Source organism: Drosophila albomicans, chromosome 2L, assembly GCF_009650485.2.
Source record: "Drosophila albomicans strain 15112-1751.03 chromosome 2L, ASM965048v2, whole genome shotgun sequence".
Classification (NCBI taxonomy): Eukaryota; Metazoa; Arthropoda; class Insecta; order Diptera; family Drosophilidae; genus Drosophila; species Drosophila albomicans.
Window position 1 is genome coordinate 17,933,979 of NC_047628.2, and position 12,455 is coordinate 17,946,433.

Consider the following 12,455-nt stretch of genomic DNA (forward strand, 5'->3'; position numbering starts at 1 on the left):
TATTTTGGTATATCACGGCATCATACCATACATTTTATAAACTTAGCTTGCGGTCACACTATAACACAGGTGTTAAAGAATACAGTGTAAAGTAAAACAAATTTTTAAAGGAAATAGACCTGAACTAATAAAAAAATTTCAATTTATTGAATATAAATATAAATATATAATAGAAATATCTGTACACAAGAATCATGCAGCATTTGCTATAAGAAATTGAAGTTCATGAAAATTGTTCGTAAACATCGATACACCGATTGTGCCATCGATATATCTCCACCTATATGAGAAAACGCACTTACATTTTTAACACAACGGAGAAGTGCGATAAAGTTCATGTAAGCACATTGGTGTTCTTTGACGGCACGTGCAAATTGCTGAAATAAAAATGGTTTCAAATTGTTGGCATTAGAAATTAAACAAAAGTGAAAATAATAAATAGTACGGCTTTAGCGTGCGTTTGTGTTCGTGTGTTTTTCTTTGTATATAGATTCGTAGAGCGAGATCGATAGATTAACGCCACCGCTAATTGAACGTGTGCGAGAGAGCCAAGCATATGTTGCATTAACTCTGTTGTTTTACAGTTCCAGGCCAAACATTCTGTGCGACGAACGGCTGAATCGACTTTTTGTGTGCAATGCACGACGTTTGCATTAATTATATTAGTAACAAATCGTAAATAACTCAATAAAAAATAATAATCACATTGATAGCGTTCTGAAGTCAAACACTTTTCCAAAATTGAAAAGTCACTAGACTTGCATTTAAATTGCTTACCTCCGTCTGCTTCGCAGAAAAATTGTGTGTAGTGTATGTGTGTGTGTGCGCGTGTGTGTGTTTTTTTTTGCGTAAACGTCTCTAACCAAAATTGTAGACGAAAAAACGGTAGCAACAACGTTTCCTTGGAAAAATTTGTAAATAGTAAACAAAATTTTCAAGTAAATGTGAGTAAAAATAAGTTATGGTTAAGTTCATAAGTGTTAATACGATTCTCGCAAGTATTATTGTGTACGTAAATAGTAGTAATCATCGTTGTCGTTGTCATTCAAATCAGTGCGACGATTGGGTGAGTGCGTGTGTGTGCCGTGTATGTGTATGTAGTGTGTGACGTTGTATCGTAAAAAGAGAGTGAGAGAGAGAGCGAGAACGCGCGCGGTGTGGAGCGGGGGCGTATACGGACCGTTGTTCCGGTGAAGTGCGCGAGAGAGAGAGCGTGAGTGGAGTCAGCCGGGGAGACACAAGCCGTCACTTATAAAACCGTCATCGTATCCTTTTCCTTGTTTGTTGCTAGTTCGCCTGTTTTTTTTTTTTCTGCTCGGCAAAAATTCAATGACCTCATTTGTCTCACGTACGGGCTATTCTCTTTTTTCTACCCCTCACTCTCTCTTTAACACAACAGGAGTCTCAGATATAGTCAGCAATCTAAAAACACTCGACGGCAAATTTTAAGAACAAGACCAATTAACGTGTCCAACGCCATCGAGTGAAATTTATCGATCAAGTGTTACAACTAAAAGCAATAACAGAGACAACACCAACAACAACACGGCTACACCAGCAGAACAACGGCGTCTATTAAAATCAAACATCAGGATCAGGATCAAGCAGAAAAGCCAGCAAGTCACAACCAGAACAAGAACAACAACTACCACAACAACAACTACAACAAATGGGAACCAATTCGGGAGCCACCGCTGGCATAAATAACAAGCCGGTTGGCGGCGCAGCCGTTCTTGGCGTTGGCGTTGTGACAAATTCATCGATCGGCGGCAGCAACGTGTTATCGAACAGTTTGGGCGGCGGTCTCAGCATTAGTGGCTTGGGCGGACAGAACGCCAATGTTGGCGGCATAGTCTCCAACATGGGCGGCGGTGGCAATAATAGTGGTGGCAACGACGATAGCGGCAACGGCGGCATGGGCGGCAACCCTGGCGGCGGTGGACCCAATAACCAACAAGCAACCACGCCCCAATACACAATTCCGGGCATCTTGCATTTCATACAACACGAATGGTCCCGCTTCGAATTGGAGCGTTCACAGTGGGATGTGGACAGGGCTGAATTGCAGGTGAGTTCAACTAAATATTATCCTTAAAGCTCACTTTCCATTTCGATGGGTTTTTCATTGAAGTTCAGTAGTCAATTTTCTTTTATCTTATTTGTTTTGTAATCAACTTTTTATGCTCTGGTTAGATGCTTCAGCGGGTTTAAATTAATCTAATGTGGCCATCAGATAATAATTATTTATGCTCTCAATAATATCAATAGCAAGGAATTTGGTAACATTGCTTGTTTTGGTCGCCCTCGCATCTTCGCTTTCACCAAATTTCACACATACACACACACGCATGTTTACTTATCTTTATCGTTATCGATAATATATTGCATTGTTGCACACACAGTTACGTTACGCTCGGCAAAGCAAGTGACATTCAAAAAACGTCACTGCTGCCACCGCCTGCAATGGAAACAAGTTGGCGACGCTGACGCTGCGTTTTACCTGAGCGACAAATATGTCGCAAAATATATATGTGTGTCCGTACATTCATATGTGAACCTGTTCGCCTTGTTTGTATTTTCTTCTACCAAAAACAACAAAAATGAAATCAAGAAGAATGAAAAAGAGCAGCAAAAGAGAGTGGGCAGTGACTAGACGACCTCCCCCCTCCCCATGGTATCCATGCTGGACGCCATTTTAGCGCTTTCGCAGATGTATGTGTATGTAGTGTGCACATGCCGATATATATATTTTACATGCATGTGTGTGTTGTGTGCCAGGCGCCTAGCTGCGTGTTTCTATTTCTAGCTTGCGGCTGTTGTTTTGTTTGTATGTCAGTGTCAGTGTTGCTGCACATGCTGCAAAACGTCCTTGTGTTTGTGCCGCGGCTGCTACTGCGCCTGTTAGTTCATTGTACAATCAGCTTCCTACTCTACTTGTCATTGGAATCAATGTGGCGACAGTTGTTAATTAGTCGAATTTGTTTTGCATGACGATTGCACGATTTGATGAGAGAGATTAGCGAAAAAAAATAAAAAGCTGGTTGCACTTGCTATTTCCTATTCGCTTGCGTTTTATAATGCGCTTTTTCTAATGACAGCAAATTAATTAAGTAAATATTTTGTACCAGCAAATGATTGTTTGCTTAACTCAACAAAATGCATATGTATGTATGTATGTCTATGTATAAATAAATAGAATGCGGCACCTGCCACCCACACATTCGCATTCCATCAGCTGGAACTCGTCATCGTCGCATTGCATGTTATGGGGCAATTTGAAATTTAGCCTAGCATCAAAATGAAAAAAAAAAAACAAAGTCGGTAGAGTTGGCTTTGCCTGCTTAGCTTCCCGTGGCCATAATGTGGAAAAGTGTGCTCTTTTGTCGCTTTTTACCATTTTTTTTTGTCAGCAGCTCTTTAACAAAAATAACACGCGAGGGAGCAGAGTTTTTCCATCGCGTATAGTTAATTAGCGAATATGTCGAATGAAATTGTCATTGAGCGTTAATTCAAATGCAGAACATGTTTCCATTAACAGCAGCAAGAACAACAAACATCAACAGCAGCAGCAGCACCGGACAAAGAATAGAAACAAAATGAGAATAAAATCAAATGGCGGCATAGTTTGAATGCTCCTCACTCTCTCTTGTTCACTCTTCCACACACTCGCTCTCTCGTGCATAGAATTGCTCTCTCCGCTTTTACGCGCTGCCGTTATTAGCATGTATAAATTGTTATTGTTGTTTTGTTGGGTCGCGCACTCATTGAGAGAGCGGGGCAATTGGGTGGGGTGGCAATTCCTTGGTCTTCCCCATCTCCATCCGATTGGGAGTCGTTCATTAAGCAAGTTTGGTGAAAAGGAAGCAAGCAAAAGTTTCGTTTGTCATCGGTACGCACCTGTCTGTCTGTGCTGTCCTTGTCTGTGTCTGTCTTTGTTTCTCCTGCGTGGGCAATAATACTTATATCCCCATTTCTGACTTTGCCCCCTGAGCAAGAATGGGCTCATTGTTGTTGCTTCAGATGACGTGAGCTGTTTAGGTTGGGGAGGGGGAGGGGTGTGGTGTGGTGGTTTGGTTATGAATTCGCATTTTGAAAGTGGGCAGTGTTGGTAAATGTTGCTTATTTTGCCATCTATTTTAGTCTTTGTCTGCAATTAGTAGTTGAGCAACTCCGTAATTATGTTTTACAATTAATTGAATTTAATTGTTTTTCGTTCGACGCAGCAGAGCGTCAATTATGAACGCGACGCAGAGTCGCGCCAAACGCAGCAATTGGATTGCAACGAGACGCACACACACATTTATCACACACGCACACATACTTAGTTGTTACACACACATACACATGCAGACGCGCTGTTTATGGCGAGCATACGAGAAAGCTTTTCAAGTGCTGCATTAATGAAAATTGATTATACCCTGCAGTTTGATATTGAGTTTGAAGGGTATATAAAGATTGTTTCTAAACTTTAAAGGGCAACTCCATGTAGTAATCAGGACAGATAACGAATTAGATTATTATTAATATAGAATATCTAAAAACTTAGTAATTTTATCCAAACAACTTATTATTTTAAATCTCTTGCAATTATCGATGATATATTAGCTTATTTAATTAAACTGTTATTGTTATATATTATCTAATGGTCTTCCTCTTCTTTGCTACAGGCGCGTATTGCGATGCTACTAGGTGAGCGCAAATGCTTGGAGAGCCTTAAATCGGATCTGACGCGACGCATCAAGATGCTGGAGTACGCACTGCGTCAGGAGCGAGCGAAATTCTATCGATTAAAGTACGGCACCGATCCGCCGCAACTGAACGAGTTTAAGCCATCGTCGAATGACGACGGTGGCCTGGGCGGCGATGTGGCTACCGATTCGGAGGTGCCGTATAGCTCAGTGTCCAATACCACGTGGCGACAGGGCAGGCAAATGTTGCGTCAATATCTCGCCGAAATCGGATACACAGACAACATCATTGATGTGCGTTCAAATCGTGTACGCTCCATTTTGGGGCTCAACAATAACGCCGATCATGATGGCGGCGGCATTGGCGGTTGTGGCATTGGAGGTGGTAGCGGCAGCGGCGGCGGTGGTGAGAATCTCAGTCCAAATATTAATGGCAACGAGAGCAATAAGCGTGCCTCAGAATCTGAAGGTAAGTACCACCCACGTCCCCCACCCTCTTGAAGATTTGAATAATTTGCTCACATTAGGCCGTCATACTCCCGCTAAAAAAGTGCAACAATCAAACGATGCCATTATACTGGACACGGAGGCGGCTGTTATGGCCAATTTTGAGTTCCTTGGGCCCACAGAGATGTCCGATGACGATGAGATCTCCGATGATCTGGAAATGGTTGCCACCGACAATGAGGACACAGATGTCAAAATGGCCAAGCGACCCAAGTCCGGCAAGGATATGCTGACCGAAGGTATGCCCCAGTCTCCCCTCTCTGTTGTCGTCTAATACAACCCTTTGCAACCTCTCTTTGCCCTCCCGCCTGCCTCACAACTTATTTCTCACTTCATCTACATCTACATATACATATACATTCAAGTAGTGTGCATTTCTTTTTTGATTGTTTTCATTTGCAAATCCCCTCGAGACTCCAAATTCCATCCAATTAGAAATTGCTCTGCATTTGTGCTTTTGCTTATGTTTCTTTCGCTTCTCTCTTCTTCGTCGCGCTGCGTTCATCTTTGCGTAGATCTTGAGGCCGAGGTGGGAGAGCAGCTCTTGAACGATATGAATCTTATGACCGAAGGTGTGCTTTACTAACCCAGCTAACCAATCAACGTAACTGGCAATCCAGTGAGAATAAAATAATAAATTTGCACGTTGTGCAAAAACTTTTCAATTCAAAATATATTGCAACTCATAATGATTACGGTTCCTGAATTAAACTGCATTCAAAACTGTAAAAATACTTAAATTAAATGCTATCACTTGATTGCCCAGTGTTGCTTTGCAGCTTGTAATATTATTTACCTCATCTTTTATTAAATTATCCGTACTTTGCAACTAATAAACACCTTTCGTCTCTTCACAGAGGTGGATGGCTCGCTGGGATTGGGCGAGCTGGCGCAACTGACGGTCAACAATGAGTCCGATGGTGCTTACGATGCGAATGCCAAGGACGGCACTGGCGGCAGTGCTGGCGGCGCTGGCTATCGCAAGACCTGGAATGCCAAGTACACGTTGCGTTCGCATTTCGATGGCGTGCGTTCGCTGATTTTCCATCCGGAGGAGCCAGTGCTAATCACGGCCTCCGAGGATAATACGCTCAAGCTGTGGAATCTACAGAAGACGGTGCAAGCCAAAAAGTCCGCTAGTCTCGATGTGGAGCCGCTGTACACGTTCCGTGCGCACACCGGACCAGTGCTGTGTCTCGGCATGTCCTCCAACGGTGAGACATGCTACTCTGGAGGCCTGGATGGCAACATCGAGTGCTGGCAGCTGCCATCGCCCAACATTGATCCCTACGACTGTTACGATCCCAATGTGCACTCCGGCACCCTCGAAGGTCACACGGACGCCGTCTGGGGTCTGACCACGATGCAGAACAACATTGTATCATGCTCGGCCGATGGCACAGTTAAACTATGGTCACCATACACCAAGGAGCCACTGTTGCGCACCTATACAGCTGCAGAGGCCGAGGGCGGGCCCTCGTCCGTGGACTTTGTGCGCAACGAGGTGGATCACATTGTGGTGGCCTATAATAGTGCCCATTGCATCATCTATGATACGGAGACAGGCAAACAGGTGATTAAACTGGAGGCGACTCAGGAAATGTCTGGCAACACGGGGAAGTTCATCAACAAGGTCGTCTCGCATCCGACACTGCCCATCACTATTACGGCGCACGAGGATCGTCATATACGATTTTGGGACAACACATCTGGCACACTGGTGCACTCGATGGTGGCGCATCTGGAGCCGGTCACATCACTGGCCGTCGATGCGCATGGATTGTATTTGCTATCTGGTTCGCATGATTGCTCTATTCGTTTGTGGAATCTGGACAATAAGACGTGTGTGCAAGAGATTACGGCACATCGCAAGAAGTTCGATGAGAGCATATTCGATGTGGCATTCCATGCCACCAAGCCCTACATAGCCAGCGCCGGTGCGGATGGTCTGGCCAAGGTGTTCGTTTAGACACTCAGAGCAAGCAGAAAAGCAGCGACAACAACAGAAGCGGCCAATGCTCCAGCAACAACAACAGATGTAGCATCTCCCCAGCTAAGCGATTACGAGTTCGAGTTAAATAATTATACATACATATAAATACACTTATATATATACATATACTATACATTTAAATCTAATTATACATTATACAAGAGATGAACAACAACAACCACAAGTAACACCCAGAAAAATACGGCAACAACATTGCTCTATTATACAACAAAAAAAGGGGAAAAATGAATCCCATAAATAAATCACATTAATTATGGCATTTTGAGCGCAATCATGTCGATAGTCGAGAAAGAGAAATCAAGCGCATGCTAAGAGCATGGCCACCATCATCTAATCCCAATCCCAATATTTAAACACTCATTGTATTTGTTAACAAAAGTGAAAAGTTCTTAAGCCTGCAGTCAGCTGCAAGTTTAACAACATTTTCATCCAAGTAGTAGATGATGATTGCCAATCATAACAATTTAGATTTAATTTAAGCAATGATTGAGAACCTGCACAGCGATTGTGTCAATGGCCACCAAGAGTTGGAGAACGATGCTGCTCCTGTACATTTGATATGCTTATATATATACATACAACAATATAGATTTACCCCCATGGCTAACATTAATGACATTTTTCGTGTAATTGGCCACTCGCTGTGCAGGTTCGATTCGTCAGTCCAGATTGCAGAGAGAGAAAGCTGGCCAGGATTAAGCAGATTAAAATGTGTCCTGCTGCTGCTGGACGGAAAGATTTACTCATCTAACAAAACACGTTTTACGTAATGATTAATAGACGATCAAATTTTGTAGTCTTAAGTGGCATACGTCGTAATTATATATACACAAATACACACACACCATATACTTATATATGCATCCCCCTTCCCTCTACCCATAACACAAATAACGTGCAAGTTGTAAATTAACATTAGAGAACGACGATGACGACGATAATGGTAATGATAACGATAATTGATTCTGATGATAATGACTATTATTTATTTATCAATAATTGGAATGAGAAAGAGTGTAGCAAAGAGAAAAGCGAGATGTGTTACGAAAGTTATTACGTCGGGAATCACAAAAACACATACACACAACCACGGAGAAAACTTTATTAAACACTAAGTGAGAAAAGAAAAGTATAAATGCTTCTATTTCTATATAATTTTTCATACAAAGAATTGCTTAGGACAACAAAGATCCACTTTATACATACAGATCCAGATGATATAAATAATAATGCCGTTGAGCTATAACTGTATGCTAAGCTATTTATTTAATTTATGCCTAGTATTAAACACTAACAAAACAAATCAAGAAAAAAAAGAAGAAAACGTAAAGAAAAACAGCGGCAACTGCTGATCCAATGGATTTCGTACACTTGTAGTTGAATAATAACAAACAAAAAATAAATATAATATACATATATGTTTAGAATCGCTTAACGGTTCATAAATTGTAATCAAATAAAACGTTGAAATGTGGACGTGAATGCCGAGCAACTCAATATTAGTTATAGTATTACAAATTATTATTATTATAAAATCGTTGCGTTTCAAAATGCGACTACAAAAAATAAAAAAATAAAAAAAAAACTGAATATAAACCCAAGTTGATATTCGATAAACAATTAAAAGAAAATCCACAACAAAAAAAAATTAATAACAATAATAAATCGATAGCGATTCTTATAAAAAATTAAAAGAAAATCCTCTACTACCTATTCATTAATTATGTGTATTTTAATTTGTACTTTAGTTGTTACAAATGAACATGCGATATCATATATAAATATACACCCACACTCACTCACACACATATATATATACTGAAACATGTAGATCTATATGACAATGGCGATTATGATAAAGCTACTACTAATGATGGTAAATTATATACAACACAAAACAAAAAAAAATTTACAAACGATTGATGCAGTGATGCGCATATTATACATACATAATACATAAATCTATTGATTTTTAATTTTAATTGTACATTTTTGATTTTTTTATTACCATGTATTTTTATTTTAAATAAAGTTTTACAAAATGAAACTGTGTCACATTTGGCCTTGAGAGATTTTTAAACACCAAGACAAATTCCTCCACTCCATTTCACATTGCGAATGCAATAAAATACATAGTTGGAGAAAACAAATTACAGAAAGCATTAAACTCATAATATATTTGAAAACGTTGTAGACCAGCTGGCTCTTGTTTGCAACGGATCCAAAAATCATCTGAAAATCAGAACCAAAATATTCCAGTTTATAAAATGCCTTTGTTGCCTTTTCATTTCACAACAAAACAATTTCGCTGCTGGCAGCATTTTTAGTTAATTTCATCATTTAAAGAAAAAGCTAACATACCCCTGAAGGGGCTTAAAAAGGTCAAACGATAGAGATACATTCATGATTCTTATTTTTGTACCGTTCGAAGATCCACTGCCATAATACTTCAACAACAAAACACAGCAGCAATAAACACGCATGCGTTTCGTTCTACAAGGAAAGACCATAAATACAATTTGTATACACGTGTATCTATATTTTATAATTTTCACGCAAACATACAAACAAATAAGAATAAAAAACAATTTAAATATTAAAGCGCACAAGAAATCGACAAAAACGACTAACCTTATGCGCATTATAAAAATAAATAAAAAATAACAAGTTTAAAATTAAGTCGAAAAACGTTCATTGTAGATTTGAGTATATAGGCAAGATCCCAGCCCCAGCACATAAGTTTATACATATAGAAATTGAGAAACAAATTTCATGCATATTAACTGAAATATATATATATATATATACATACTTTTATAATAAATTGAGAAATCGTACAGAATACTTTAACAAGAAACAAAACAAGAAAATAAAAGAAAGCATAAAAACTCCACACAATTCATGTTAAGATATAATAAAACCAAATAAATAAAATATTTAAAAGCAAAAAATCGTTACTTTTTTAACTTTTATAAAATTATTCAGGGTAGCTTTTCGATATTGGCGACAATCGAGCTGCAATGAGGCAACATCGATGAGTCAAGCCGTATATAGTATAAAACACTAAAATTTACCACAATGTTTTTTGGTATTTTTCAATGTGCCTCTACCTCTATAATTAGTTAATTCTTTAATAATAAACATAATGGAAGCAAGCTCAAAGTTTAAAGGGGATGTGGACAAGACACAAATACCACCGCTAAATCAAAAGCGTATATTAGCTTTTGTTAATCATTTTCTAATAAGTACATGCACTTTTCTCAACGAGTTCGCGTTAAATTGCGAGACCAAATTTGTGCAATTGGAGCGTCAACTACAGCGCACCGAAGCTGCCTTAATTATACTAGAAGCAAAGCTGGCTTCCATTCCCTTGGATAAAGATGAGGGCACTGCCATAAGCGCTACGACAGCTGTTGTAGATGCACCCTTAGAAGATGCCGTCGAGACGCCACCAGAGGAAGTTGAAGAGGAGCCCATAAAAGGCGTGCGGGCATGCGAAGATGTTCGTTACAAGAAGTTCTTCAAAATGCTGCATGTGGGCGTGCCAGCGCCTGCCGTAAAACAAAAAATGCTCTCAGAGGGTCTGCAACCACAAATGCTAGAGTGAGTAAGCTAAACGTACAACAAATCTAACATTCTTGTAATTAAATCTTGTTTTGCAGTAACCCCGATGAAATTCTCATTGATGGCATCGCCGAGTAGGAAAAAAGAAGCTTGGAAAAGTTCAAATATCTTGTGATCTTGTGATATAGCATTTGTAAATGCTACACTTTAAAATTAAACACACATTTGCTTAAATTTACGTCTACAAATTTGTTTTATTTCCCACTTGTTGCACACCTCATTTGGCATGTAACAAAAGCAGTCCATGTAAACAACTTAAAAACACTTCTGTATAGAAAAGAGCGGGTCATCTTTGTGATCAACGGGCAGCTTAGAACTGAATCATCTGTCCCTTGCGCTTCTTGTCACCACCCAACTCGAAGTGCTTGCAACGCTTCAGAGGAGTCTGCTTGCGGAACTTGCATTCGGTGCACTCCATACGCAGCACAATCTTTTTGGTAGTCTTAGCCTATAAAGTAAAAGAAAATGGATATTAATACTTGTTATCAAATTCTTATCTTACATATTAATAACTTGATATTTTTGTTTGCAACTGTCGGTTATCTGGAATACCAATAAAATCTTAGCGTCCATTTGCCTTTTTAGGGGCTGCACAGACACAGTTGTTAACATTACTTTTGCACAGTTTTTTTCCCACCAAAAAGCCGAATATTTGTTCAAGGCAATTTAGTTCTACGAAGTGCCATTTTATTTCTTAGTTTGATGAAATGTGAAAAGCTGTCGGATCATTAAATATGCCACTGAAGAGGCAATACTGCTGCATTTAAATATGCCACACCGAAGCAGCTAAAACTAGATATTAATCTTGCGCTGATTGTCCACCCAAAATAGCCATGTTAGTTTGGTTGGACTATTCGGTCTACTCTAGCGCCAATCTTATGAACATATATGAAAATGGTAGAAGTTAGTCGGTTCATTAAGTACGCCATTTGTAAAACGGTACCGCTGCTTGAGAAACAGCACTAAGATGACCGATTAACCAAAATAATCACAATTGGTAAGTGGACTGTTATAAACAGCGCCAATTTGATTTGTGAGTTAATATCCGTTTTCATTGTGCTTACCTTCTTCCTGAAGATGGGCTTAGTTTGACCACCAAAACCTTGCTGTTTCCTGTCGTAACGACGTCTGCCCTGAGCGCCTTTGCGCTCCTTGGACTTCTTGTACTGCGTCACTTTGTGCAGCTTGTGGCACTTGCATTTCTTGCACAGTGTGCGACGTTGCTTAGGTACGTTCACCTATAAGAAACAAAACCACAAGTCATTACTATAATGTTTGTTTGCGCCAATTGGGAGAATTGTTTGTGCAAGCCGCTTGAGAAAATCTTGTTGGGCAAATAATATGCATTTAAAGTACGCACATTCTTGAAATATCGTATTGAAATCACAAACAACACTTTATTGTATAAGATTCGAACACTTTTACAACATTTTAGTAATTATTGACGCGGATGTTTTACGATTTTCGCTAAAGCCCGCTCCAACACCTACCATCTTGAATAGGAAAGAAGACCCAAAAAGACGGAATTAGAGATGTGCAAAATATACTTTTGGCGCTGTGACTGCCAAGTTGCCAGTGTTGTAAAGTGAGATTTGTTTGGGATATCGATATTTTTGCCATTC

General features: G+C 39.6%; 3 protein-coding genes across 9 annotated transcripts; 2 read left to right on the forward strand and 1 right to left on the reverse strand.

The window, feature by feature from the left end:
• The first annotated feature begins 181 nt into the window (after positions 1–181).
• On the forward strand, positions 182–8,525 carry LOC117563382 (striatin-4). 7 transcript variants are annotated; one of them, XM_034241690.2, is made up of 6 exons: positions 182–338; positions 1,400–2,068; positions 4,668–5,157; positions 5,216–5,434; positions 5,711–5,767; positions 6,053–8,525. In XM_034241690.2, exons 2-6 carry the CDS (start codon positions 1,670–1,672, stop codon positions 7,162–7,164), a joined length of 2,277 nt encoding a protein of 758 aa, XP_034097581.1. In that variant the 5' UTR covers positions 182–338; positions 1,400–1,669; the 3' UTR covers positions 7,165–8,525. The 7 variants fall into 7 exon arrangements, with proteins under 7 accessions (XP_034097581.1, XP_034097580.1, XP_034097585.1 ...); XM_034241689.2 differs by lacking the exon at positions 182–338 and adding an exon at positions 574–675; XM_034241694.2 differs by lacking the exon at positions 182–338 and adding an exon at positions 574–675 and having other exon boundaries at positions 5,240–5,434.
• A 1,770-nt stretch (positions 8,526–10,295) lies between these two features.
• LOC117565884 (WASH complex subunit 3) lies at positions 10,296–11,011 on the forward strand. Its single transcript, XM_034245225.2, has 2 exons — positions 10,296–10,812; positions 10,872–11,011. Exons 1-2 carry the CDS (start codon positions 10,355–10,357, stop codon positions 10,909–10,911), a joined length of 498 nt encoding a protein of 165 aa, XP_034101116.1. The 5' UTR covers positions 10,296–10,354; the 3' UTR covers positions 10,912–11,011.
• LOC117565885 (60S ribosomal protein L44) lies at positions 11,008–12,435 on the reverse strand. The gene is made up of 3 exons (XM_034245227.2): positions 12,324–12,435; positions 11,898–12,071; positions 11,008–11,281 (listed from the first exon to the last, which is right to left on the reverse strand). The coding sequence occupies exons 1-3, from the start codon at positions 12,324–12,326 to the stop codon at positions 11,144–11,146; spliced, it is 315 nt and encodes a 104-aa protein (XP_034101118.1). The 5' UTR covers positions 12,327–12,435; the 3' UTR covers positions 11,008–11,143.
• Between the last annotated feature and the right edge of the window lie 20 nt (positions 12,436–12,455).